At 45.9% G+C, this 25,102-nt stretch overlaps 1 protein-coding gene across 6 annotated transcripts in view; it reads right to left on the reverse strand.

The window, feature by feature from the left end:
- Positions 1–25,102, reverse strand: part of RAD54L2 (RAD54 like 2) — a 128,958-nt gene that overhangs the window by 15,051 nt on the left and 88,805 nt on the right. For all 6 annotated transcript variants that reach the window (XM_058441866.1, XM_032161411.2, XM_032161410.2 and 3 more), the window contains 16 exons: positions 20,591–20,792; positions 18,874–19,013; positions 17,948–18,064; positions 17,405–17,631; positions 14,496–14,678; positions 14,220–14,353; positions 12,467–12,663; positions 10,754–11,096; positions 9,938–10,115; positions 8,590–8,841; positions 8,261–8,379; positions 6,431–6,549; positions 4,021–4,120; positions 2,769–2,974; positions 2,235–2,407; positions 1,514–1,710 (listed from right to left, as the gene is read on the reverse strand). In XM_058441866.1, the coding sequence (XP_058297849.1) occupies positions 1,514–1,710; positions 2,235–2,407; positions 2,769–2,974; positions 4,021–4,120; positions 6,431–6,549; positions 8,261–8,379; positions 8,590–8,841; positions 9,938–10,115; positions 10,754–11,096; positions 12,467–12,663; positions 14,220–14,353; positions 14,496–14,678; positions 17,405–17,631; positions 17,948–18,064; positions 18,874–19,013; positions 20,591–20,792 (2,887 nt within the window). The remainder of the gene's footprint in view (positions 1–1,513; positions 1,711–2,234; positions 2,408–2,768; positions 2,975–4,020; positions 4,121–6,430; positions 6,550–8,260; positions 8,380–8,589; positions 8,842–9,937; positions 10,116–10,753; positions 11,097–12,466; positions 12,664–14,219; positions 14,354–14,495; positions 14,679–17,404; positions 17,632–17,947; positions 18,065–18,873; positions 19,014–20,590; positions 20,793–25,102) is intronic.

Raw genomic sequence — 25,102 nt, forward strand, 5'->3', positions numbered from 1 at the left:
ACGTGATGCCCCACCCTGCTTCAGCTCGCCCTCTGTGGGCTGCACCCATTGTCTAACCAGTCCCAGTGAGATTAACCAGGTACCTCAGTTGGAAATGCAGAAATCACCTGTCTTCTGCGTCAATCACAGTGGGAGCTGCAGCTTGTTTGTTTTTAACATGAGAGTCTTAGTAAGGAAAAAAATTTTAGGCTGGGCATGGTGGCTCACACCTGTAATGACAACATTTTGGGAGGCTGATATGGAAGGATCACTTGAGCCCAGGAGTTCAAGACCAGTCTGGGCAACATAGTGAGACCTCATCTCGACTAAAAGAAAAAAAAAATTTTTTTTGAGAGAGTTTCGCTCTTGTTGCCCAGGCTGAAGTGCAATGGCGCGATCTCGGCTTACCACAACCTCTGCCTCCCAGGTTCAAGCAATTCTCCTGCCTCAGCCTCCCGAGCAGCTGGGATTACAGGCACGCGGCACCACACCCGGCTAATTTTTGTATTTTTAGTAGAGATGGGGGTTTCTCCGTGTTGGTAAAGCTGATTTTGAACTCCTGACCTCAGGTGATCTGCCCGCCTCGAACTCCCAAAGTGCTGGGATTACAGGCGTGAGCCACTGTGCCCAGCCAAAAAAATTTTTTTAATTAGCCAGGCATGGTGATGCACACCTGTAATCCCAGCTACTTGGGAGGCTGAGGTGTGAGGATCACTTGAACCCAGCAGGTCGAGGCTGCAGGGAGCTGTGATCGCACCACTGCACTCCAGCCTAGGCAACAGAGTGACATCCCGTCGCAAAAAAAGAAAGAGAAAATTTAAATCTGTTCCCATCAAATAAAATAATTATTTTTAATTCAAGATAATCAAATAATTAAAAATGCAAACTACTGAATCAGGTAGCAGATCTGATCAGTAAGTGGAGGGTGAGAGCTGTGAGGCACTGTCTTGAAATAAAAAAAAAATTAAACCTAGATAACTGTTCTATAATATCTTACAAGGAGCCTCTCTCACTGCTTAGCACTTGGCTTCTATTCTGTTAATATTCTGAACAAGTTTAGATGTTGTACTCAAAAAAGAGATTTTTTGGTTCCAGATCATGGCACAGACACAGAATGGAATCCCCTTAGGAACAGCAGGATTCCCTGACTGTAATCCGAGGGAACAGAGCCTTCATCCTTGAACATCACTTCTAAGTGAGGCCTAGGACTAAGGTGCTAGGGGTAAGATGCACCTGTGTGGAATGGCTGGGCCTCTTTTTGGGAAGATTTATCCCCGACTCCTACCCAGGTGTCCAGAAAGACTCTCCTGGGTCACGGGCCAGCAGCTCACTTTTCCAGCTAGGGCAGTCAAAACCAGAACCATTTAAAACACCAGGGCTGCTGAACTGCTTTCACACCTACTCTAGAGCAGAGCCTGTCAATTCACAGTAGTCAAGGAACAAGTTGTAGGCTCTGCCTTTGTTTAAAATATGAACAACCTGAAAGGTGTTTGTGCCTGGCCCAGCAGCAGACCCTCCCCTGTCAGCGACTCACCAGTTTCTCTGGCTGAAGGCGGGGATGCTGGTCAGGCTCTGATCACTGGCAGGGTAATACTGTGCATACGATGGGCGGGTATAGGGGACTGATGTGCGTTTGTCTTCCTCATAGCTTTTCTTTGCTGCTTTTTTCTCAGCCTTGGTTAGCTTGTGATCCTTTCGGTTCAAGAGCAATGACTCATGCTCGAAAGGCTCCTGGGGACACAGGAGGATGTTGATTTAGTTACCAACATGGCTGATTCATAATGAGTCTTACTTTAAGACCAAGAAAAGAGCTGGCTGTCTCCAGCACTAGTGAAGAGACTGCTCAGAGATACACAGGCAGGTTTACTGTCTTTCTGTCAAGAGTATAATTTATAGCTCTAACCTAGTACCAGCTTTAGACATCTAAGCCTGCCTTCCCCATCAAAAGAATGGGGGAGTTCAGAGAATTAACAAACTACATTTTTAGAACTTTCCCCCTCTCTTTCTGCTAAGAAGACTCACACTGGCCAAATTATTATACATGGCTAACCTTAGCACTCCCAGGACCAGATTAGGGGATGGGGTAAGTAGTTGGGGGCAGGGAGGGGGACGGAGTGGGGCAAGAAACAGAAGTCCTTGAGTCCAAGTCACCTGCATGAAACATCACCTCAGATGAAGAAAACAAGCTTACAAGACAAGCCTCCTTTGACAGAGAGACTGCCACTCTGGGGACTGCATGCATACCAAGTTCTTACCTTGGTGATGAGGTGAGGGTACTTCAGACAGGCCAGTTGCAGGACTGACTCCTTGATCCCCTTTACGTTCAAGGAAACTTGGGGAGCTGGCTCCTTCTCAACAAAGTGCAGTAGGTTTTCCACCTCTTTCCGGGTGAAGTTCAGCATTGGATTTAGATCATCCACCACCCGATCTAGAAGGATAAAGACATGAAGAAAGTCAGCACATGGCATTAAAAACTGTAAAGGTCACTAATAATGAAAAGTCATCCCATATCTGAAAGTCAAAGACTAGGTCTGAGGTGCTGGTGATACTGGAAACATCATATAAGGGGAAAACTTGTATAACGAGCTTAGCTGTTATCATTAAACTCACCTTCAACAAGTTGAGGTCAATTACCTTTTAAGCAATTTGAATTAGAATGAGATAGGAGGAAATGCTGGCTTTCTCGAAGCCTGCCTGTGTTCCCATATCCTGCTCCTCTCCCACCCTTGATACTAAAAGGATGGTAGCTGGTAGAGATGTGCCTCTCCGAAATCTGGAAGATGGCCCACCTGACATGCCCTGCTTGGAAATCTGACGGTCATAGATCTTCTTTTCTAGAGTGTAATCAGCCACAAGGCGATAGATGTAACAGGGCTTTTTCTGGCCGTAACGGTATACCCGACATACAGCCTGGGCATCATGGCAAGGGTTCCAGGAAGCATCAAACACCACCACTCGGTTGGCACCAATCAGATTCACACCCAAGCATCCGGCCCTTTAAAAGACAAGCCAACAATCACAGAGCCTTTAGTCTTAAAAAAGGTTTTCAAATCAGTTTTGCCCTCTGTGACTTCTACCCCAATATTACTCTGTCCTAAGCCCTAAGCACAACATACTCAAAGATTTTGCTGTCCTGCTGATAAACAGTACATTCCTCAAGCACTGAAAATTGTGCCCTGAAATCCAACATGAAAGTGTCTACCAGCTCAGAAAGAAAACTCACTCTCCTCTGTAACAAGTAAGGCCCCCGCATCCTGGCCTTGGAGTGATGTCCCTTGGTGAGGGGAAACTTCTGCACACAGATGTTTCCACTATTTTAAGTCTAACAGCTTAGGAGAATGACTGGCTTACATCCTGCCAAGGGCATTACGATGGCAGAAGGCAGCACAGCCTTCAAGCTGCTTGGCATGAGACAATACCATCAGCCTTTTACAGTTACCTTGCACTTTCTACTTTTTAAAACACTTTCATATTCATCACATCGTCTAAGCCTCATAACACTCCTGAGAGAAAAGCCAATTAAAACCCTTGGGTATTTTGTTGTTGTTTGTTTGTTTGTTTGTTTTTAAATGAGACAGGGTCTCACTCTGTCGCTTAGGCTGGAATGCAGTGGCTCAATCACAGCTCACTGCAGCTTCGACCTCTCAGACTCAAGCCATCCTCCCGCCTCTGCCTCCCAAGTAGCTGGGACCACAGGTGCATGCCACCACACTCAGCTAATTGTTTGATCTTTTGTACAGACAAAGTCTCAGTATCTTGAATCCCTGGGTTCAAGCAATCCTCCCACCTTGGCCTCCCAAAGTGCTGCGGTTACAGGCATGAGCCACAACCATTGTTAATGAAGGTCTCAAAAAATTTTATGATACTATGATGACTGCCCTGCTAACCTAATTTCCTTTTGAAGTCCCCTCTCTGACCCCAAAAACAAGTTACAAACCTGAGCTGATCTGTTCTGAGGGAACTTGGAGTTTTGGGGTACCAGCCCAGGTGGCCAACTGCCTGAACAGATTCCTCTGACCTCCCCTCTTGGGATCCACTCACCTTGTAGAGAGAAGGAACAGCCAGGTGGTGAGGTTGCTGGGATCATTGAACTGATTAATGAGCCGCTCCCTCTCAAAGGCAGGGGTGCTACCATCTAGCCCTAGGAAGGAAGGAAAACCATAAGAAGTGGATATATTAGAGCACGGATATACAGCAAAATCACTGGGCAAATGTGTTTTAAAGAGCAAAACAAACAGAAACACAACAGTGCTCAGATCTCACCCCTTGGACGTATCATGGGTCTACAGTAAGTAAGGCCCAGGCATCTAAAATTTGAAAATACCCCCAGGTGATTCTCACGTGCACCATGGATTATAAACTACATTTCTCCCCTTTACTATCTTAGGTCAATTCTAAAGCCAAGAATCCTAGACTTCGGAATGTATAGTAATCACCTAGGGAATTTGGAAAATACTGGCTCAAGGTGACCTCTCTGTCTTAGCCTTGTGAGTCCTGGTGAGTGCAGAACTAAGGGTTTTGATATGGATGATGTTCCTCCACCAGGAATCTGCATTTTTTTTTTTTTTTTTTTTTTTTTTTTTTTGAGACAGAGTCTTGCTCCATCGCCCAGGCTAGAGCGCAATGGGGCAATCTTGGCTCACTGCAAGCTCTGCCTCCTGGGTTCACACCATTCTCCTGCCTCAGCCTCCTGAGTAGCTGGGACTACAGGCGCCCACCACCACGCCCAGCTAATTTTTTGTATTTTTTAGTAGAGATGGGGTTTCACTGTGTTAGCCAGGATGGTCTCAATCTCCTGACCTCGTGATCCGCCCACCTCGGCCTCCCAAAGTGCTGGGATTACAGGCGTGAGCCACCGTGCCCGGCCAGGAATCTGCATTTTTAACAAGCTCCTGAAGCTAAGAACTTGCTGTAAAGAGACATAAAGGAAATATATCTGGAACAGTAGGATAGAACACATGAATGAAAGGAGGAAAGCTCCAAAGAGGGAGAAAAAATAGGCTTTAGGGCCGGGCACAGTGGCTCACGCCTGTAATCCCAACAGTTTGGGAGGCCAAGGCGTGCAGATCACGAGGTCAAGAGATCGAGACCATCCTGACCCACATGGTGAAACCCCGTCTCTATTAAAAATACAAAAATTAGCTGGGCGTGGTGGCTTGTGCCTGTAGTCCCAGTACTTGGGAGGCTGAGGCAGGAGAATCGCTTGAACCTGGGAGATGGAGGCTGCAGTGAGCCGAGATCACGCCACTGCACTCCAGCCTGGCAACAGAGTGAGACTTCGTCTCAAAAAAAAAAAAAAAGACTTCAGTTAAGAAGCATCAACAGTAACAGCAACACTTGTCATCTTGAGTAAATGGCAAAGCTAAGGGCATGAAATACCACATGGAAAACTGAATTACTACTGTTGTAGGAAGCAACAGTTTAATTGCTTGGTACTGGGGTTCTATGTCAGGACCCCAACCTACTTTTCCAACCTGAGTTCCAACAGTTCCCAAACACAGCTCACCACTGATTCACAGGGCAAGCTCTGAGCCACACCTTGTGCTGGGGGTCTTCTTGCTACTCCCTGAACCTCCAGTTCTCTAAATCCTTCCATTAGGGCAGTGGTTCTCAATGAGGGCAATTTCTCCATACTCCCACTCCCCACGGGACATTTGGCAACGTCTGGAGATATTTTTGGTTGGCAAAACTGAGAGATAATACTGCCATCTAGTGAGTAGAAACCAAGCATGCTACTAAATGTCCTATAATATACAGGACAGCCCCTTATAACAAAGAATTATCTGGCCCAAATGTCAGCAGTGCTGAGGTCTGTATTTCTCAACCTTTTTTTCATTACCACCCCACTAAGGAATGACTTTTTTTTTTCCCAATGACACTATGTCCTCCATGAAATTTAATACCACAGATATACTGTATATCTGTTTATGTACTGTATGTACTGTGACTTACACATTTTAAAAGTTAAGATTTCTGCCCCCTGCTCAAAAAAAAAAAAATGTTCATCCCCTTAAAGTATTATCTCCCCAACAGAGAATGCATGATCTAGGCTTGTGTTCACTCTAATCTTTCAGCCTGGAATGATCCTCAGGCAACACTAGCCCTGTGTATTCAAATCCTCCCCATTTTTGAGATGCCTTAGCTAATCATCCTCACCACAGTGATTCTATCCTCCTTAGAACCCCAGTTAGGGCACTCTTGAATTGTCACATCTCAGATGAAGAGGACTATGCCTTCTATTTCTCTACACTCTCCCATCTCTCTCAATCCCCCAGCCCCTAGTGTAGTACCTTGTACACAACAGCTGGCTCTTAGTATCCCCCTGCTCCTTGGCTAATCACAAATATTCCTATGCATTTGATGGAGTGGAGAAAGAGAAAGAGAGAGAAGGAAAGGAAACCCTTAAGCAGACCTTGCCAAGGATTCAAGAACAATGCAACAATGAACTCACGGAAGTAGCTGATGTTTCGAACCCACTTCTGTGCTCCTTGCCCCTCGGCACCAGGTGGACAGGGTACTTCTCGTTTTCCAAGGAATTCCTCGATGAGAGCCAAGGTGGAAAGACTCTGGCTGAAACGGAAAACATTTCATTCAGATGGCTCCCAGAATCAAGGGAACATTGTTCCCAATAGGTCCATACTCTTGTGCAACTTTCTGACAATGGGAGCTCCCACAACCTACCACTGATAAGAGGTAACTGTAGGCTGGGCACAATGGCTCAAGCCTATAATCCCAGCACTTTGGGAGGCCGAGGCAGGTGGATCACCTGAGGTCAGGAGTTCGAGACCAGCCTGGCCAACATGGCAAAACCCCATCTGTACTAAACATACAAAAATTAGCTGGGTGCAGTGGCACACGCCTGTAATCCCAGCTATTTGGGAGGCTAAGGCAGGAGAATCACTTGAACCTGGGAGGTGGAGGCTGCAGTGCAGGATCACGCCATTGCATTCCAGTCTGGGCAACAAGAGTGAAACTCTGTCTCAGAAAAAAAAAAGGGGGGTAACTCTAGTTCGGGCACAGTGGCTCACGCCTGTAATCCCAGCACTTGGGAGGCCGAGGCGGGTGGATCACCTGAGGTCAGGAGTTTGAGACCAATCTTGCCAACATGATGAAACCCCATCTCTACTAAAAATCCAAAAATTATTAGCCTGGCATGGTGGCACATGCCTGTGGTCCCAGCTACTCAGGAGGCTGAAGCAGGAGAATTGCTTGAACCTGGGAAATGGAAGATGCAGTGAGCCAAGATCACACCACTGCACTCCAGTCTGGGCAGGAAGAGTGAAACTCCATCTCAAAAAAAAAAAAGAAAAAGAAAAAGAAAGAGGTAACTCTACCAAGAACAACCAAGGGTATCCTTCCTAGTGCATAATGGGAACAGAGTCATCCACATACTTACGACTACCACCACACTGAAAAAATACTCTCTTCATTCTTCACTTCCACCATTGAAAATGTCTGGGGTTTAGCTCAATGCAGAGTAACAAATAGCATTCAGCATTAAACACTACCACTGCATGAATATACATCAGATACGATTATGGGTTTTACTAGAGAGACAAAATCACTCGACTGCTTCCAAGATATCATGAGAGCCAGTGTCCTTAGAAGTGATCCAGAAAATCAACACTAGGCTCTCCCCAAGCTAGCATCACTGCTGTCCTCTCAAAGTGTGTCACATGTAGAAGCCCTCACTCTGAGGCTCTTGAGCCAGGCTCCTGCCACTTGGCTCTTGTTGGAGCATAATCTGGTCAGATTATAAAGAAGGAGAAGCAATCAACTTCGTTTTCCTGGGGAGTCAAGACTTAATGAGACTCAAAGCTCTAGCCAGACTGAGAATATAACTCTGGAGCAAACTACATCACTTATTTGGCTTTAAAGACAAAGCTTAAAACTAAAATAAAAGGTTGGGGTGGGATAGAAGATTAAACCAAGGGTCAAATAGTTTAGGCTTTCTTGGCCACATAGAATCTCTGCTGCATATTCTTTGTATGTTTTTTATAACCTTTTAAAAATGTAAAAACTATCCTTAGCTCTCAAAGTAAACAAAAACAGGCTAGAATTTGAAAGATTAGACTCCAGTGCTAACCTAGGGTTCTAAATTGTTCTCTGTGGAGAAATCAAATTGGGCAATGAAAGAAACTCCAAGAGACAGACAACATGCAAGAAGGTCCTCACAATAAGCACTTGGTGGGAGGCGGAGGTGGCCTTGGTCTTGCTCTGTGGTGGTTTTGTCATTCTTTACCATAGACACACAGCCTCAAATGGAAGTTTCTCATCCTACCTAAACACAAGGATCTTGTCCCCAAGCTTCACACTTTCCTCAATCAGGTGGAAAAGCAGTACCATCTTGGGAGAGTTTTCTAGGACTCCAGTCTGGTAATGAGTCAGAAGGTCCTTGGCCTGCAAGAGAGAAACAAGGCAGCTTAGAGCAGGCCCAAGGCCAGATCACTAGAAATAAAATTATTTCCTTCCAAGGCAGCAGCTCACTGGCCACCTTTATAATTCCATACAGAGACCCTAGCCATGCATCCCTACCCCTTCCCCAGGCAGGGCTTGCACCATCCCTTCTCAGCAATAGTCTATGGTTCCTGAAGGATCTGCTTGACTCACCCATTCATATGTGACGATGTTGTTGCCTCGCTCCTGGAAAGGGTTGAAGCCAACGCCCTGTAGGAACTTGCTATTGGTTGCCTCTCCCATTGAGGAAGCCAAGGTGCTATCTTCTCCCTTGCCTTTTGTTCCCTGTGGTGGACAGCGGGCACTGGTCCCCGCAGAGCCAAGTTCTTCCACGTCTAAGTCCTGCTCATTGGCCAAGCTCTCCTTCTGAAGGGCTTCATACAGCACATCAGGGTGATTCCAGATCTGAGGTTCAAGGAAAGGGAGAGGAGACACAGGACAAAGAACATTCCAAGGGTGTCCCAGGGGTCTGGAAACACATACTTGCTCATACACACACGTCCCACAATAAACACTGTCACACCAAAAATTAAAGTTAGAGCCCTTCACAGCCAAAGGGCCTGCATATTTGTTTTGATTACCAGTTCTGGTCACCATGACACATGAATGGCAGCATTCATACCAGGAGCCATGCCAGTAAGTATGTTTGATACATAATCAAAAAAGCTGTCACAAGCCTTTTTGACATTCTTATTCAAATAAGAGTAAGAATGTTCCAGTTTCACAGTGTGGCTACCGTCTGCTACCGTATAAAACGATAGACAAAACGTATCTGACTTATAGTAGACCAATCACATATCATTTCACAGAGTATTCCTAGCAAGAGTTGAGAACTCCCTGGAGAAGAGAGGAAAGGAAGAAGGAAGGATGCAGTGATACCAAAGCATCATCACAGACCATGTTTGCCTTAGTTTCCTGGCCTTGACCCAGGACTGTGGCTATAAAAGAAATATTTGGAAACCCCTCCTGTCCCCAGAGACATACCTTCTGCTGACTTATTAAAGCAGTGGTCAATTAAGAATAATACCTAACAGGTCTGCTAAAGAGTAGCCAGGGGTAGAGGTATGAAGTCAATGAAACAGGTCCCTCAACAAAAGAATGAGAGAGGTCTCAATCTGATTAAGTATGGAATCCAATGGAAGGTACCTCTAATAACTTGTCTAAGCTATATATCTCTTGAATTCTGATTATGCTAGCAGTCAAAAACGCTGCCCCACAGTATTTTTCCATTAATCCCCTTGGAATAACAAGTTGTGCAGCTGAGTTGCACACTGCAGGGAGCACCAGTTATATTACACTGTGTGAATGGCACCCCCAGGAGTTATGTGGTACACAACCAGCACCTCTCTCCTTGGAGCCCCCAAACCTCCAGTGCAGTGAACTGAGGTGGCCCCCTCTCACTTTATTCTTCCTTTATTGAAGACTCTCAGTAGGAGTAATTCCCTTGGGACCATGTGTATCCTTAGTACCCATCTCAATCTTCCCTGAGGCCCCAATGCACCTTGCAACACACACAGAATGCCTTAAGGGGGTTCAGCCCCAGCCAACCGCTGCTACCACAGTCCCGGAAGCGATCCATGAACTGTGTGTACAAATCTCGCTGGATCCTGGAGAGCCGCACAAGGATCACATTTTCTTCCTTGGCAGGGAGATGAATCTTCAGCACAGTGTGGCCTCTCCTATGGAGGCAAACAGATCAGAAATGGCATGGTAGTGTGGCCAGGAGGGGTCAGCACAAGATAAAAACAGAGCCTTTTGCACTCCTGCCACACCTCCCTCTTGAGGATCTCAACATACACTGCAGCCTTGCAATAATGCAGAGTGGTTCAACAACCAAGAAGAAACTCACCTTAAGGATGAAAACTAACACTAAGAGGCAGAGTGACCTGTCCCAGGTCATGTCTGACTACATGACAGAGACAGGGGAACTTGAGGTTCTTACTTTAACTTGGGCTGCCTCTCTGAGCTTTCGCTCCATATGCCATCTCAACAAGGAAAAATGAGGGGTCTGCTTTAGACTAGCCGAAGGTAAGTCAGCAGAATGGTACCTTTCTTGCTTCTCTCAGCAAGTAAGACAGGTGTCTCCAGTACCTTTAAAGATAACTTTTGAGAGAAGCACTTCTAGGCCAAACTTTCAGAGAACTGAAACAGTGGATATCCACCATCTGCTAGCTTGTCACAGGAAGCAAAATTTTACCACTGCCCCAGGGAAGGGGCCCTCCTACACCAACACCCTATCCTGTATAACAGGCTTGGCATGCCCTTGGCAAAAGGGCCCTCTGAAAATTCAGGAAGCAGGACCCTGAGGATGGCTCACCTCTGCACAAAGCCCTCCAGAAGACTGTGCAGGACATGGCTCCGGTACCGCATGAGGCGGACGTCCTGAGGTGTGCTGTCAATACATTGCCCATTCAGGATAGGGCGTTCAAACATGTTGCTGAACTCCTGCCGGGTGCCAAGGAAGTCTGGGCGCACAAAGTCCACCATGCACCAGTACTCAATGAGGTTGTTTTGCAGAGGGTACCCAGTCAGCACCACCCGGCGGCGAGAGCGGATATTCTTCAGAGCCTGTGAGGTGCTGGCCTGGCAGTTTTTGATGCGGTGCCCCTCATCACAGATTACTACATCAGGGCCAGGGCGGCATAAAGCCTTCTCAAACTCTAGGGAGGGAAGAGGATCCGGAGTCAGAGGGTGACAGGGCCTGCTCTTAGTCAATAATATGAGAAGTAGGGGTGCACCCTGGAGGAGACAGAAGAAATGAAGGAAGCAGGAAAGCAAGAGTCAGCCCCCCTTGGTGACAGGGTGCCAGCCATTCAAGCTCCTGGATATGACTGGTATGACTTGGTATGATGCTAATCTGGCAGTTGACTCTTTTTTTTTTCTTTTTCGAGACGGAGTCTCACACTGTCGTCCAGGCTAGAGTGCAGTGGCACAATCTCCGCTCGCTGCAACCTCTGCCTCCCGGGTTCAAGCGATTCTCCTGCCTCAGCCTCCCAAGTAGCTGGGATTAGAGGCATGAGCCACCATGCCTGGCTAATTTTTTGTATTTTTAGTAGAGACGGGGTTTCACCATGTTGGCCAGGCTGGTCTCGAACTCCTGACCTCGTGATCTGCCTCTGGCAGTTGACTCTTGCAATAAATATCCCTTTCCCCCATTCCGTTCCTTTCCTTACTTTATTTTTCTTTATGTGAAAAGTATAACTGACTTGCATTCCTAGGGCTTAGACCAACTGGGCAGCAGAGAGAGGGACCTTATAGAGTGCCAGCCTAGGATTAAAAATGCATCTGGATGAAACCAATAGGAATAATCCAGACACTTTAGTGGGCTCTCACCATTGCCAGCGTCTTGTCTCCATCGGAGGGCTGGCTGGTAGGAGCTAGCTAAAGGACAGGGTCTTCCCGCAGTTATTCTCAAGTCATTGCTAAATGGCAAATGCATCCCAGCTCTACCATAGAAGCAAACCTAGAACAAACATAATCTCATAGATGAAGAGACTTCTAAAGTGAAATGGCCTCTGAACCCTTAAAAACTTTCTTCCCCAAATGAGCAAAGGCCCCTTAGAAGATGGAGTAGAATTAGAACTATGACAGGAATGGTTTTCACTAAAAGCAACTGGGATAAATTCTTTTTTATAAACTCACAAACAATAGTATTACTACTTTGTCTTTATATTAGTGATTTAAACACTTTATATTTTCTTCATGCTTTCTCAGAACATCTCTAGAAAGTGGTAAAGGAAATGGTTACTATTCCAACTGTTCCGTAAGAGAAACAGGGATAGACGAACAGAGGAATCTCCCCCAAGCCAGGTGTGGCCTGGCCTAACCATAACTGCACAGCTGGCAGAGAAAGCAGTACTTTCTAAGAGCCATTGGAAGTCATCCTACTCATCTTGGGAACCAGGATTTTTGGTCCATGATAACAATTCACATCAATAATGCACTTTACATCTGACTAGGCGCTATTAGTAGACATGATTTCTTTTTTCCTTAAACACCAACAAGAGTATTCCTGGGATGGGCTGCCCACCTCTCCGAAACTCCTGCTGCCGATCTTCCTCATCTAAATCAATGATGACTGGGTGAGAACGTTTCTTGGTTTTCTTCGGTCTACCTGTGGCAAATGATTTCTTCAGAGTGAGGAGTCTGTACATCTCGTACCCCATCAGCAGCACGCCACCCTCTGACACCCAATCAGCCATCACTTTAGCACGAGATGCCATCGTCCTGCAAGATGAACAGAGAAAACTGTGTGAGATGTAAATTATATCTCAAGAATTATTGTTTCTGCTGCTCCCAAGGAAGAATTGCTCACAATCAAAGCTGTGTTGACGTACATTCAGAACTTCTTGTTACCAAAGATTTCATGTGGCAGCAAGCACAGGGCTAGCCTACCACCCAAGAACCTCCCATCATCCCAGAGAAACTAACTGCACTCAGGATGAACTGGATCATTGATGGTGGTTAAACAGCAAGAAACATAGCAATTCAACTATACAAGGCAAGAGAAAATGACAACCCCCTTGGATATTCAGGCATGACTACAACTCAACATTTGAAGGAGCATTTCAATCCCATGATAAATACAAGGTCACAGAAGGAAAGGCAACATTCTGCAGTTTACTTGCCTGGACTCAAGTGAATAAAGAGCCACAAACAGTAAAGAGGAAAGAGGAGAAGAGACCAGATGACCCTCAGTAAGTCACTCAACTTCCAAACACCAGAGCCCTCACAGTATTTCACTGACTGCATGTGGACTAAAACTCCTGAAATCTAAGAAAGCAGAGCAACCACCTGTGAGGTCAACTAATCATCTCCTCATTTTTATGTGTGTGTCCAAACATCACAAAAGGCACCCTCTGAAAAAAATACAGTAAAGTCTACTTTCTCAATTATCCACACCAATGAGGGGAAAGGTTAGCATGTAGAGCTGGTTTGTTGGATCAAGAAATAGCTTTAGACTTTTGGAAATCAAGTTGACTTTATGGCATACATATATAGATAATTTTATTTAAATCTAAAACAAAGCAAGGCTTACACCTTTCAGAGCTTCGGAGTTGTACCATTAAAGGTCAATTGCAGACCAGTGCTTAAAAGAAGTGACTAATGATTAGGTTTTTAAAAAAAGTGAAATGTAATAAGTAAAAAATTAGACAGTAGAGGCCAGGCACGGTGGCTTACGCCTGTAATCCCAACACTCTGGGCGGACAAGGTGAGCAGATCACCTGAGGTCAGGAGTACGAGACCAGCCTGGCCAACATGGCAAAATCCCGTCTCTACTAAAAATACAAAAATTAGCCGGACATGGTGGTGGGTGCCTGTAATCCCAGCTACTCGGGAGGCTGAGGCAGGAGAATAACTTGAACCTGGGAAGCAGAGGTTGCAGTGAACTGAGATTGCACCACTGCACTCCAGCCTGGGTGACAGAACAAGACTCCGTCTCAAAAAAAAAAAAAAAAAATCAGACAGTAGGAAGATCCATTGTTTCGTGTTGCATTTTACTACGATACGCATGGGAAAATATGACCATGCCCACATATTTTTCAAGATATAAAAGCCTCCTAAAGCAGAACACAGGAAATTTCTCGGGCTACTTAACTCTGGCTTTCCTGAAAAGCTACGTACAGAAAAAAATGAGTAGCAAGAAGAGAGAAAGTGATACATCAAGAAACCAAAAACAAATCTAGTGCACAGGCTACACACTCAAAGAGACTGCCTTAACATCAGATCCCCGACAGAAGTCTAAAAGGAAAGGGGCAGAGAAGAAAGGGCAGGCCACCTACTTGTGCTCATCATTCAAGATGTGAACTTTAAAGAACCGAGGCTGGACTTCTTCAGGCTTGTTGTCAGCCGGGAGGGCTTCAGGAGGTGGAAGCCACATGTTGAACTCTGCCAGCCAATTCTGAAGAGTATTAACCTATTAGAAAGCCAAGTCCAAAAAGAGAGTTTTATGGAACAAACTCAGAGCTGAGCTCATCAAGCTTTTTGGTGCCCAGTAAAGGCATTAACGCAGAGCTCTTCAGGAGTGACTTAAGTGGTGCCTTCCCAAAAACTCTTACCGGCACAATGGCAAGGACTGTTTTGGCTGGAGTGTGGCGGAAGAGAACGTCGATGAAAGAGATCACTTGCAAAGTTTTCCCCAGACCCATGCTGTGGGCCAGAATACAGCCAAAGCCACTGCTGGTCTTAAACCTCTCCAGGGACTCCACTAGGTTATCGTAAAGGAACCGGATCCCGCCAATCTGACAAGGGACAAAGACATATGTCAGAGGGGCTCACAAAGATGAGGGCTCCAGTTTTTACTCACTTTGTAATTAGTAAGAATTAAGTAAATAAGAAGGCGTTATAATAGATAGCAGGTGTGGATGGCCATAGAAGATTCTCTGTACTTTGAGACTGGTCTATTTGCTGGTGACAGTCCTCTTGGAAAAAACAGAAAAGGATTCACTGGTACAGTGTAACACCCCATGTAATATATGAATCAGTAGTGTCAAATCCCTGACAGGATCTTTCAGTCAGCTTGGCTTCCCTCAGCATTGGAAAGCTCACCCTCTTAAGGTAGCCCATTCCATAGGAGTAGTTTGTTTTTGTTGTTGTTTTTGAGACAGAGTCTCGCTCTGTCACCCAGGCTGGAGTGCAGTGGTGCTATCTCAACTCACTACAACCTCCGTCTCCCGGGTTCAAGCAATTCTCCTGCCGCAGCCTCCAGAGTAACTGGGATTACAGGCATGCGCCACCATGCCCGGCTAATTTTTGTATTTTCAGTGGAGACAGGGTTTCACCATGTTGCCCAGGCTGGTCTTGAACTCCTGACCTCAGGTTATCTGCCCCCCTCGGTCTCTCAAAGTGCTAGGATTACAGGCATGAGCCACTGTGCCCAACCACACAGGAGTAGTCCCTATTGCTATGAGTTTTTTTTTTCTTTCTTTTGAGACGGAGTCTTGCTCCGTCACCCAAGCTGGAGTGCAATGGCACGATCTCAGCTCACTGCAACCTCCCATTTCCCTGGTTCAAGTGATTCTCCTGCTTCAGCCTCCAGAGTAGCTGGGACTACAGGTATGCACCACCATGCCCACCTAATTTTTGTATTTTTAGTAGAGACGGGCTTTCACCTTGTTGGCCAGGATGGTCTCAATCTCCTGCCCTGGTGATCTGCTCGCCTCGGCCTCCCAAAGTGCTGGGATTACAGGCACGAGCCACCATGCCTGGCCTGTTAAAGAGTTCTTGAGGCTGGGCACGATGGCTCATGCCTGTAATCCTAGTGCTTTGGGAGGCCGAGATGTGCAGATTACCTGAGGTTGGGAGTTCAAGACCATCCTGGAGAATATGGTGAAACCCCGTCTCTACTAAAAATACAAACAATTAGCTGGGTGCAGTGGCGCACAACTGTAATCCCAGCTACTTGGGAGGCTGAGACAGGAGAATTGCTTGAGCCTGGGAGGCGGAGATTGCAGTGAGCCGAGATTGTGCCACTACACTCCAGCCTGGGCTACAGAGTGAGACTTTGTCTCAAAAACAACACCAACAACAACAGAAGAGTTTTTAAGCTGAGTTATGCACAATAGCCAAAATATGTAATCAACTCAAGTGTCTATCAGTGGAAGAAAGGATAAAGAAAATGTGGTGCCTAGGCACAATGGAATATTATTCAGCCATGAAAAATGAAATCCTGTCATTTGCAGCGACATGGATGGAACTGGAGGTCATTATGTTAAATGAAACCCACCAGGCACAGAAAGACAAATATCACACATTCTCACTTATGTGGGAGAGCTAAAAAAGTTGATCTCATGGAAGTAGAAAATAGAATGGTAATTACCAGAGGCTGAAAAGGGAGAGGAGGGGGAGGAAGAGACGTTGGTTAATGGGTACAAAAATACAGTCAGACAGGTCAGGCACAGTGGCTCACGCCTGTAATCCTAACGCTTTGGAAGGCAGGAGGATTGCTTGAGCTCAGGAGTTCAAAACCAAACTAGGCAACATAGTGAGACCTTGTCTCTACAAAAAAATTAAAACTTAGTTGGGCATGGTGGCATGAGGCTGTAGTGCCAGCTACTTAGGCTGAGGTGGAGGATCACTTGAGCCCAGGAAGTGAAGGCTGCAGTGAGTCGTGATCACTGCACTCCAGCCTGGGCGACAGAGCAAGAGCCTGTCTCGAAAACAGAGTCCTCAGCCAGGCACAATGGCTTACGCCTGTTATCCCAGCACTTTGGCAGGCTGAGGCAGGTGGATCACTTGAGCTCAGCAGTTCAAGATCAGCTTGGGCAACATGGCGAAACCTCACCTCTACAAAAAAAAAAAAAAAAATTTGGCTGGGTGTGGTGGTATAGGCCTATAGTCCCAGCTACCCAGGAGGCCGAGGAGGGAGGATCGCTTAAGCCAGGGAGGTCAAGGCTGCAATGAGCAGACATCGTGCCACTGCACCACTCCAGCCTGAGCAACAGAGCAAGACCCTGTCTCAGGAAAAAAAAAAAAAAAAAAGTTCTTAATCGTAAACTGAGTCAATGTCTGTCTTCATGGAACTTCTACTCCCTAGTCCTAGTTCCAGGCTCTGGATCAACACAAACTACTCTACTCCCTCCTACCAGAAAGTCCCTCCATCTTCTGACTCTCACATCTCTTCTAGATCCAGACCTTCCTAATTAAAGCACTGCTCACCAGAGAGCACCTCAGTGATGGGATCCCACAGAAAGAGGCTCAAATTATTAGGTCAAGAGATTCAGTGCTTTCTACGGCGTAGGGCAAACCCGAAGCTTGTCTCTTCCCTTTCCCCATCCCTTCCTATTCATCAGAAATCCTGAAACATCAACTGCTAGAAGGAAGTATCAGGTCTTTCCAATAGCTGAACAAGCTGCTCTTGGTACCAAACAAACACTTCACAGGCTATGACACTAATAACCACCAGCAGGCAATGTTCACAACAAGGAAACAAAAAGGAAAAGGAGAAAACTGTCAAGGTTTGCTGTACCTGATGAGGTTTCACAGCCCGTGCCAACTGTGGGGCAAGGAAGACATTTTCCTCCTCTGGAGGGTGGTTTAGGTTGACAAGGACCCGCCCAAGGGCGTCACGCTGGTTTAAGACATCATTGACATGGGTGCCACCCTTCTCTTCTTCCTCATCGTCTTCACTGACAGACTCACTGCTGTCGACAATGTGCAGAGTGTCCTCCTCTCCAGAGCTCAGTTCAATCACCTCTGAGACAGCAAAAAAAACCAAAACCAAAAATCCAGGGAATGAAGATAATTTACTGCACACAGTCAGAGCAGAAGACTACAGAAACTTAAAGTTAGAACTTGTCATCACTTATTAAAATTTTTACTTTTACTATTTCTCTCTTTCAGCTTTAAGTTAAGACAAGCAAAAAACTTATATTTACCAAGGAGACACAGGGAAATTAGTCAAAGCCACATCCCATACTAAAGGAGGAAGGACTGGACTCTTTTCAAAGTATAGCTGATCTCAGCATGAATACCAGGTCGGGAGAAAGGGAGGCACCTGGTTTGATCTTACCATCTCGACTGCTTTTTTCATCCTCACTGCCACTGCTACTGTCCAAACAAATGACTTCCTGGGCCAAGACCCGAGGAGGCAGTTGGGGACCATCACTTGCTCTTAAAGCAATTTCCTCTAGGAAAAGCAAAATGGAAGGGAACAGTGTGAAGACCACATTTGGATCTAAAATATTTCCCAAAACAATTCGCCACCCCTTTTCTTTTATAGCTCTCATAGGGAGTATCCACTGAGAAGAGAAGCAGAGCCCATGTCAAAAACCTCAGCCCTCCTTCCAAATTCCCTTTCTCTACTGGTTTTTCCTTCCTGCTATCCACCTGAACACTAGAAAAGGTCGCAATCCTTTGGCAAGTTAAAATCCAAAGTTATGAGAAAAAATCTAGATAAAACCTATTTAAAGAGTACATTTTTATTCATTTTAGCTTTTTAAACGATCTTCTTCTGATTGTGTGCTCTCAAGAAGCTGAATGACTTTAAAGGATTCCTGAGAGTCCACAATCATTTTATTTTTATGTTTATTTTTAGTTTCAGTTTTTTGAGATGGAGTCTCACTCTGTCGCCTAGGCTGGAGTACAGTGGCACAATCTCAGCCCCCTGCAACCTCCACCTCCCTGGTTCAAGCTATTCCCCCTGCCTCAGCCTCCCAGTAGCTGGGATTACAGGCTCACGCCACCACGCCTGGCTAATTTTTTTTTGTATTTTTAGTAGAGACGGGGTTTCACCATGTTGGCCAGACTGGTCTCAAACTCCTGACCTCAGGCAATCCATCCGCCTCAGCCTCCCATAGTGTTGGAATTACAGGCGTGAGCCACCGCGCCCAGCCAAGAGGCCACAGTCTTATTCCAGATCTGCTTTTGACCACTGTGTGCACCTAGGGCTTCTTCCTCCTGAAGCAAAGGGCCTTCCCTGCCATGTCCACTGCTTACCAGGGAGGAACTCCAGCGGAACTGTAGGAATAGGGGCTGCATAATCTTTCCTCTGCTGCTCCAGGCGCTTCCTTCTTTCCAATTCTTCTTGCTGTGCTGCTTTGGTAACAGGCTCCAATTGATCCTCCCGGAGTAGCTTTCTAAACATTCATATAAGAGACAGCACTTGGGTTCAATTAAGATTTGGGCAATGTAATGGCAAGCTAAAGAGAGAAATAGCCATTGCTGATCTCAGAGAGTTGAGGCTGGAGAAGGAGAAGCCACATCAGCCCACCACACCCATGCAAGGAGCAGCATTCAAAAAACAGGACATCAAACTCAGATGGCTCTAGGCTAACATACTTTCCATATTATTTAACTCCCCAACTGCCAACTCATCTCTCCACATAACAGATCAAGAATAAACTAGAGTAATATTTGATTCACAAAGCTGAAAAGCAGTATTAAAAATAGTGTTGTTGGCCAGGCGCGGTGGTTCACGCCTGTAATCCCAGCACTTTGGGAGGCTGAGGCAGGTGGATCACCTGAGGTCAGGAGTTCACGACCAGCCTGGCCAACATGGCAAAACCCCGTCTCTAATGAAAATACAAAAATTAGCCAGATGTGGTGGTGCACACCTGTAGTCCCAGCTACTCAGGAGGCTGAGGCAGGAGAATCGCTTGAACCTGGGAGGCAGAGGTTGCAATGAGCCAAGATTGCACCACTGCACTCCAGCCTGGGTGACAGAGTGAGGCTTCATCTTAAGAAAAAAAAAATAGTGTTGTCATGTAGAAAAGAAATTAGGATTGGCTAGGCACAGTGGCTCATGCCTGAGATCCCAGCACTTTGGGAGGCGAAGGTGGGCAGTTCACTTGAAGCCAGGAGTTCGAGACCAGTTCAGCCAATGTGGCAAAACCGTGTCTCTACTACAAATACAAAAATTAGCCGGGTGTGGTGGCGGGCACCTATGGTTCCAGCTACTCAGGAGGCTGATGCACAAGAATCGCTAGAACATGGGAGGTGGGGGTTACAGTGAGCCAAGATCGCGCCACTGCACTCCAGCCTGGGCAACAGAGAGAGACTTTATCTCAAAAAAATAAAATAAATTAAAAAAAGAAAAGAAACTAGAGTTACAGGGATTCTATATTATTTTCAAACTCAGAGTAATATTTCAAGTTGTCATTATTTTTTTTTAAGTGGAGACAGGAGGAGAAAAAGATATCATTCATTTCTTTTCAATGGCACACATTGTTATTTGATAGAAGGAAGAACTGTTGGGGATTTGGATAGTTAAAGAAGTTCACATTTTTGCTCTTAGAAGGGGCCTTGCTTTGGGTCAGACAGTCCTCTACCATTTGAAGTTGACGTTTAAGAAGATGAGAACTCAACTTTGTAAAGTCTCCTCTTGTTTTGAGACATAAGGAAAAATAGAGGAAAAACCGGGAAGTCCAGCTCAGAGCACCCTATCATCTTTGGTCTGCCACCCGGGGCCTCCAGAGAGTAGAAGACCCTCCAGCAGTGGTCAAGGCCTTTCTCATTCTCCCTACAGTCCTCTGAATGCCCAAGTACAGTGATCCTGAGCTGCACCTTCACTATTAATGGAGACACACACCTGACACTTTTCTCCTTTGGAGAGAGAACTCTCCTTCCCAAATCAGTCTTTTTGCTATTGATAGCCTTAAGATGAAGGTAAAACCTCTATTCCTTTCCCTCTCCTCTTACACAGAGCATGGCTCACCGTATGTTTCTTCTCATGTGGGAGGGCTTCTGAGCTCTCTTCTTTTTGGGGTCCTCGGAGGCTAGGTTCTTGCCTTGGTGGCGCCTAAGCTGCTCTGAAGGCTCAGACTGAGATGAGGTAGTTGAAGTGCACCGCGGCGGCTGCTGCCCATCTTCTCCCAACTGGGCATGCTCAGTGCCACACATGCCTTCCAGGGATGGGTCTGAAAAAACAAGGGGAAAGACATTGCTTTCCAGGGGTGAGGGGGAATGAGTTTGGATGCCAGACACACCTAGATTCAAATCTCAACCCAGCAACTTATTAGCTGGTAATCTAAGGCAAATTCTTTATATCTCTCTGAACATCAGTGGATGTATCTACAAAATGAGGATAGTGAGGCCCATACCTCAGAGCTATTGTGAGGACTGAATAGTGTGCATGCCTAGAACCAAGCCTGGCCCAGAGTAAGCCCACAACAAATGATAGCCATCACTCTTACTATAGTTTAGTGCTATGATCAGAGTAAGTTTCATGGCCTCAGAATGCTTGGAAAGGGACAATCTGAGCAGCTAGGCTCCAAATATAGCTCATACTCTGTCGTATGACTCTAAGCAAGTCCACTCACCTCTCATCTGTCTTAAAGCATTCACTCATTCAAACTTGCCGATCATTTCATGAGGGCTTATGGCAAGCACTATCCTAGATGCTTCAAGGGATATTTGTAAGATTCCTTCCCCTCACGAAGTTTAGAAGGTTTTGTAAGACTCCTTCCCTTCAAAAAGTTTGTGTTCTGCTTAGGGAGACAGGGCATGTACAAACACAGACTCAACATGGCAAGGCGTGCTAAATGTCACAGGAAGGGCAGATCAACAGATACAAAGAACTTTAAGGTTGAAGACATCACAGGAATTTGAAAGATACTAATACATGTGATGATCATGAAGGAACTATATGGGAGGTAAAATATGAGCCAGGCCTTGAAAGATAAGCAGAATGTCTAAAGGTAATGCCTTAAAAGATAGTTGGGGGCTGGGCGCGGTGGCTCATGCCTGTAATCCCAACTCTTTGATAGGCTGAGGTGGGAGGATCACCTGAGGTCAGGAGTTCGAGACCAGCCTGGCAAACATGGCAAAACCCAGTCTCTACTAAAAATACAAAAATTAGCCAGGCATGGTGGCGGGCGCCTGTAATCCCAGCTACTCGGGAGGCTGAGGCAGGAGCATCACTTGAACCCAGGAGGCAGAGGTTGCAATGAGCCAAGATCACACCATTGCACTCCAGCCTGGGCGACATAATGAGACTCCCTCTAAAAAAAAAAAAAAAAAAAGATGGTTGGGGGTCCAGGGGAGATTCCTGGCACAGGGAATGTCATTTGTAACATCCAATACCATCAAGGACTGGGGCTGGAGTAGGCGGATCCATGTGCACACCCCTGTCCTCAGCCTGCTGAGTAGCATTCTGTTCACTGGGTAGGCAGGCTTTGAGAGTCACATAGACCACAAGACTGTCCCCAAATTCATCAGAGCCTCCCAGACACAGGCACTACACAAACAAAAGGTCTTTCCCAAAGGTAACAGGAATTCAGAACTAGAATATAAATGCCAGAACTGAGGCGCTCTAGACAATGCCATTTGGATCTCAGGCAGGAAGGACCGAGGAGCTTTGTGGGGTTTTTTTGGTTTTTTTGTTTTTTTTTTTTTGGTAGGGTCGGGGGGGAGGTCGCAGGGCTGGTGGCTTATTGTTTGCTTTTAACTATAGACTTTATTTGGATTTCACCAGTTTTCCATGAACATCCTTTTTTCTGTTACAGGATCCCATCCAGGATACCATGTTGCATTTAGCTGTCACGTCACCTTAGTCTCCTCTTAACTATGGCAGCTTCTCAGTCTATTCTGGTCTCTCATGACCTTTAACACTATTTTTTTTTGTAAGAGATAGGGTCGGCCGGGCGCAGTGGCTCACGCCTGTAATCCCAGCACATTGGGAGGCCGAGGTAGGCAGATCACAAGGTCAGGAGATCGAGACCATCCTGGCCAACATGGTGAAACCCCGTCTCTAATAAAAATACAAAAAAAAAAAAAAAATTAGCCGGGCGTGGTGGTGGGCGCCTGTAGTCCCAGCTACTCAGGAGACTGACGCAGGAGAATGGCGTGAAGCCGGGAGGTGAGGTGGAGCTTGCAGTGAGCCGAGATTGCGCCACTACACTCCAGCCTGGGCTACAGAGCGAGACTCTGTCTCAAAAAAAAAAAAAAAGAGATAGGGCCTTGCTCTGATGCCCAGGCTGGAGTACAGTGGCACAATCATAGCTCACTGTAGCCTCAAACTCTTGGACTCAAGCGATCTCCCAGCCTCAGCCTCTCAGGTAGCTGGGACTACAGGTGCATGCCATCACACCCAGCTAATTTTTTTTTTCTTTTTTGTAGAGACAAGGTCTCGATATGTTGGCCAGGCTGGTTTCAAACTCCTGGCCTCAAGTGATCCTTCTGCCTCACATTCCCAATGTGCTCGGAGTATAGGCATGAGCCACTGCACCAAGCCTCACCCACTAATTTTAATGTTCATCAGTGGGTCTTACCTAGAGCCAATTATTACTGTGGTATGTTAATGGTGGTTTTCTAATTTCCTCTTTCCTTCTACATTTATTATTTGGAATTTTTCTGTAGGGAAGAATTGTCCTATTTATTGATTGATTGATTGAGATGGAGTTTCACTCTTGTTGCCCAGGCTGGAGTACAATGACGCGATCTCAGCTTACCTCAACCTCCGCCTCCCGGGTTCAAGTGATTCTCCTGCCTCAGCCTCCCGAGTAGCTGGGATTACAGGCATGCGCCACCATGCCCAGCTAATTTTGTATTTTTAGTAGAGATGGGGTTTCTCCATGTCGGTCAGGCTGGTTTCGAACTCCCGACCTCAAGTGATCCACCCACCTCGGCCTCCCGAAGTGCTGGGATTACAGGAGTGAGCCACTGTGCCCAGCCTCCCATTTATTTATTTATTCAACTTTTTTTCTATGAGTATGTAGTCAAGTGTCTTTGGGGTAAGAAACATTCAACCTGAGAGCCTTTGGTAAAGAGAGGCGGGGCTGTCGTTAAGTCTTGATGAATGAACCTGTAATCTGATGTTCCCTAGGCCAAAAGAATGATGTACCATTGGTCATCATCCTATGCACTCAGCCACCACTAAGAAATAACATATGGGCTGTCTTACCACTCACTGGCTGAATCAGGGAATCGTGAGTAACCATGTTACTGCTCACCTTCCATAGCTTGGTATGGCCTCCTCCTTGTCATATTACTACTCCAGTTTCCTTATGGTCCCTTTCATATTGATGCCAGATTCTAGAACAGCATGAAGTTCAAAACTAATGTTTGCCATGAGTTAACATGGCATAGGAGTTCAGTAAGGACACTGGAGCCAGACTGATGCAGTGTGAACTCCAGCTATGCCCTTTATTATATCTTTCTGTTCATGTTTAAAAAGGGACTGGAGGAGAACAACTGTAGTAACCTCTAAGGGTTGTGGTGATGATTTTATAAGATAGCCTAAATTAAGAACTAAAACAGGCCAAGTGTGGCTCACACCTGTAATCCCAGCACTTTGGGAGGCCATGGTCAGGGAATTGCTTGAGCCCAGGAGTTTGAGACCAGCCTGGGCAACATAGCAAAACCCCATCTCTCCGAACAAAAAAAAAAAAAAAAAGAAAGAAAAGAAATTAAATTAAATTAAAATGAGCATGGTGTCATGCGCTTGTGCTTGTAGTCCCAGCTACTCAAGAGGCTAAGGCGGGAGGACTGCTTAAGCTTGGGAGGGGGAGGCTGCAGTGAGCCATGACCACGCCACTCACTGTACTCCAGCCTGGGCAACAGAGCAAGACCCTGTCTCAAAAAAAAAAAAAAAAAAAAAAAACTACACACCAGAAAGAAAGAACTAAAACAATGCCTGCCACATAGTAAACACTATATTTAAAAAACAAACAAACAAAAAACAGCTGCTGCTTTTACTATGACTACTACTATTCCAGGTATGAGGTATGGATTGTTTTTTACAATGCCTCCTTTCTCCCTTATAATAACTCTACGACAGTTTTGCTCCCCTAATTCTAAATATGAGAATTTTTGCTCCCCTAATTCTTTTTTTTTTTTTTTGAGATGAAGTCTCGCTGTGTCACCCAGGCTGGAGTGCAGTGTGGCGCAATCTCGGCTCACTGTAAGCTCCGCCTCCCAGATTCACGCCATTCTCCTGCCTCCAACTCCCAAGTAGCTGGTAGCTGGGACTACAGGTGCCCACCACCATGCCCAGCTAATTTTTTTGTATTTTTAGTAGAGATGGGGTTTCACCATGTTAGCCAGGATGGTCTCCATCTCCTGACCTCGTGATCCACCCGCCTCGGCCTCCCAAAGTGCTGGGATTACAGGCGTGAGCCACCATGCCCGGCCTTTGCTCCCCTAATTCTAAATATGAGACAACAAAGCCCTGAGAAGTTATAAATACTTGCCCATGGGTACATAAGAAATAAGCAGAAAAACAGGAGCA

Source organism: Hylobates moloch, unplaced genomic scaffold, assembly GCF_009828535.3.
Source record: "Hylobates moloch isolate HMO894 unplaced genomic scaffold, HMol_V3 SCAFFOLD_8, whole genome shotgun sequence".
Taxonomy (NCBI): Eukaryota; Metazoa; Chordata; class Mammalia; order Primates; family Hylobatidae; genus Hylobates; species Hylobates moloch.